The sequence below is a fragment of the Apium graveolens genome, unplaced genomic scaffold (assembly GCF_009905375.1).
Source record: "Apium graveolens cultivar Ventura unplaced genomic scaffold, ASM990537v1 ctg1841, whole genome shotgun sequence".
NCBI lineage: Eukaryota > Viridiplantae > Streptophyta > Magnoliopsida > Apiales > Apiaceae > Apium > Apium graveolens.
This window is the reverse complement of record NW_027417414.1, coordinates 28747-31172: the sequence shown is the minus strand read 5'-3', so window position 1 is coordinate 31172 and position 2426 is coordinate 28747. Positions and strand designations below refer to the sequence as shown.

The window sequence follows — 2426 nt, the reverse complement described above, 5'->3', positions numbered from 1 at the left end:
TCGACCGCGTAAATACGACCGTATTTAAATACGACCGCATGCGGTTGTATTTAGCCGCGCCCTTAATTTCAACCGAAAACGGTTGAATTTGATGTCGGTTGTATTTGTGCGGTTGTATTTAGCCTTGTTTTCTTGTAGTGAAACTCATAGTGATACAACGTCAATAACTTATCTTTATAGTCTTGTATGTATCTATTCAATAATATGGATTATTTGGATGGGCAATTTTCAAACCTATTTGATTAAAAGATAAAAGGAAATTTATAAAAATTCTAAGTTTTTTTATGATACTAATATCTTAACAAATTTTAACAAACAAATTTTAACAAACAAATTTTAATATCTTAAAAATTCTAGCAAATTTTATAGGTGAGGTACAAAGAAACTATAAAACATAGACTCGTAACAAACAAGAAAAGTCATCTGACTATACTAGATCCATATTAAAAGAGCTGAAGATATATGATGATGTTCTTGATTAAGTGAAGTAAGAATTCGAATTATTTGATCCGTAGAGAGGTTTGGCAACATTACTACAGCTACCTGCATGTTAATGAACTCGGCTGCAGTCACTTAGCTTAGTCATAGACCTACCATGACAGGCACAAATAATATATGTATCATGCTCTCAGTAGCATAAGATAGTTAATATAACATGCTGATATGAAGTCAATATATAGAATATTGTTATACAGGTGAGTCAGGAGACATAAGATAGTTATATAACACACATAAAATACCCATTGCATAAGTCATAAGATAGTCACAGCACAAATAAACATCTGATAATGACACAAATCCACGCCAACATACCAACATTCAAGTCACAAACTACATCACAAAGCATACCAACACTTGAGTCACAAAGTACACATTCTGATGGCCAAATGTTCAACAAATAAAACTCCATATGATAAGATACCTAATAGAAGAGTTCAAACAGACTTATTACTAGTTATGATGTGATGTGCTTAATAATGTGGATTGACCACTTCACCATCACCAACAACAGGCATGACTGTGATGTGTCTCTCCGGAAAGGCAACATTACCACCACCTGCATGTTTGATGAACTCAGCTGGAGTCATGGAAAAAGCATGGCAGGCACAAAGGATACGAGTTTCCTCCTGGTTGTACTTGGACAGATACCCATTTATCTTTCGGCCAGAGATGGTAGTATAAACATGTGGCATTTCTGAGACTTTCTTGAACTCTCTCTCATTAGCTCGGTTTTTGTCAGCTGATCCAATGTTTGCAGGGAATCCATGGCCTGTGATTTGTTTGTTCATTTAAATAGAATCATATAAATGAGAAAATTAATTTACAAAGATAAGAAGGCATTAACAGTGTAAATGTCAAACTGGAGTTGGTGAGGTTCTTCTAAATGACAGAAGATGATACTTTCAATGTCAATTCCACAGATCAAATATTAGTGTAACAAACTCCTCATTTGTGTGCAGATATGGCATAATAAAGAACTAATTCTCGTAAACAAACCCTCTTTATATTTTTCATGAACTATTATAATTTACTGCAAAATGTATCTGCTTAATTAATTTAGAGCACTAGCATTTTTCATCAATCTAAGATACGAAAAAAAACTTGATGTTCATGCTAAACATTTTTTGATACTGCCAGACTCCCAATTAAAATATCACACACACAAATAATTGGATACAAATGCGAGAAGAGTTGTCTCACAAGTACAAATAAGTGGCTAATTAATACGAAAAGGAATGTATGTTACCTTCAATGATTTGATTTTGGAAGTAACTAATTGTTGAAGAGCCGCTGGAATGGAGTGACCTCCTGTTAGCATCCATAGGCGCCAATGATACCTCTTGTCTTCGGGTTTCCATTACCCTTGGGCCAGTTGGAAAGGAAGGCCGCATTTTTACCTCAACCGATCCATTTTCATTAAAAACAGCCGACCTCCTTTGGTGAGGGTTGATCAAATGAGAAGGTGCACCAGTTAGTTTATGATTTCTCTGTGGATCCACACCAAATCTTCCATTCAAAGAAAGGCTCAGACTTAAATCAATGTCTTCATTGATTTCTTCAACTACAGCCTCCTTTCCTCTCATACTTGAACAAATAAAACACCAAGATAAATTTTATGAGTAATTATAAATGAATTGATATACAAATAGATGGAGTAACAAAAGTGATAGTAATACCTTGATGGGGATGCCAGGGGATTGATTGAATGAACCATAGTTAAATGTGAATGCCTCTTTAATTAACTCTGGGTACTAAGTGCAGGGGTCGTGCCACTCTAAAGAGTTGAAAACATCGATTTAAGATGAAATGCAGAGTTGTGTATGTCAGCTAACTAGGTGACTGGCAGTATGCTAAAATTAATTAGTGACACGTATTGACACATTCCACGTCCTGAAACACAAATGTATGAACTTATCTCTAACCTC

General features: G+C 35.0%; 1 protein-coding gene across 1 annotated transcript; it reads right to left on the bottom strand.

The window, feature by feature from the left end:
- Positions 1 to 971: 971 nt before the first annotated feature.
- LOC141700169 (ninja-family protein AFP3-like) lies at positions 972 to 2084 on the bottom strand. Its single transcript, XM_074503989.1, has 2 exons — positions 1748 to 2084; positions 972 to 1270 (listed from the first exon to the last, which is right to left on the bottom strand). The coding sequence occupies exons 1-2, from the start codon at positions 2082 to 2084 to the stop codon at positions 972 to 974; spliced, it is 636 nt and encodes a 211-aa protein (XP_074360090.1).
- Positions 2085 to 2426: the final 342 nt, after the last annotated feature.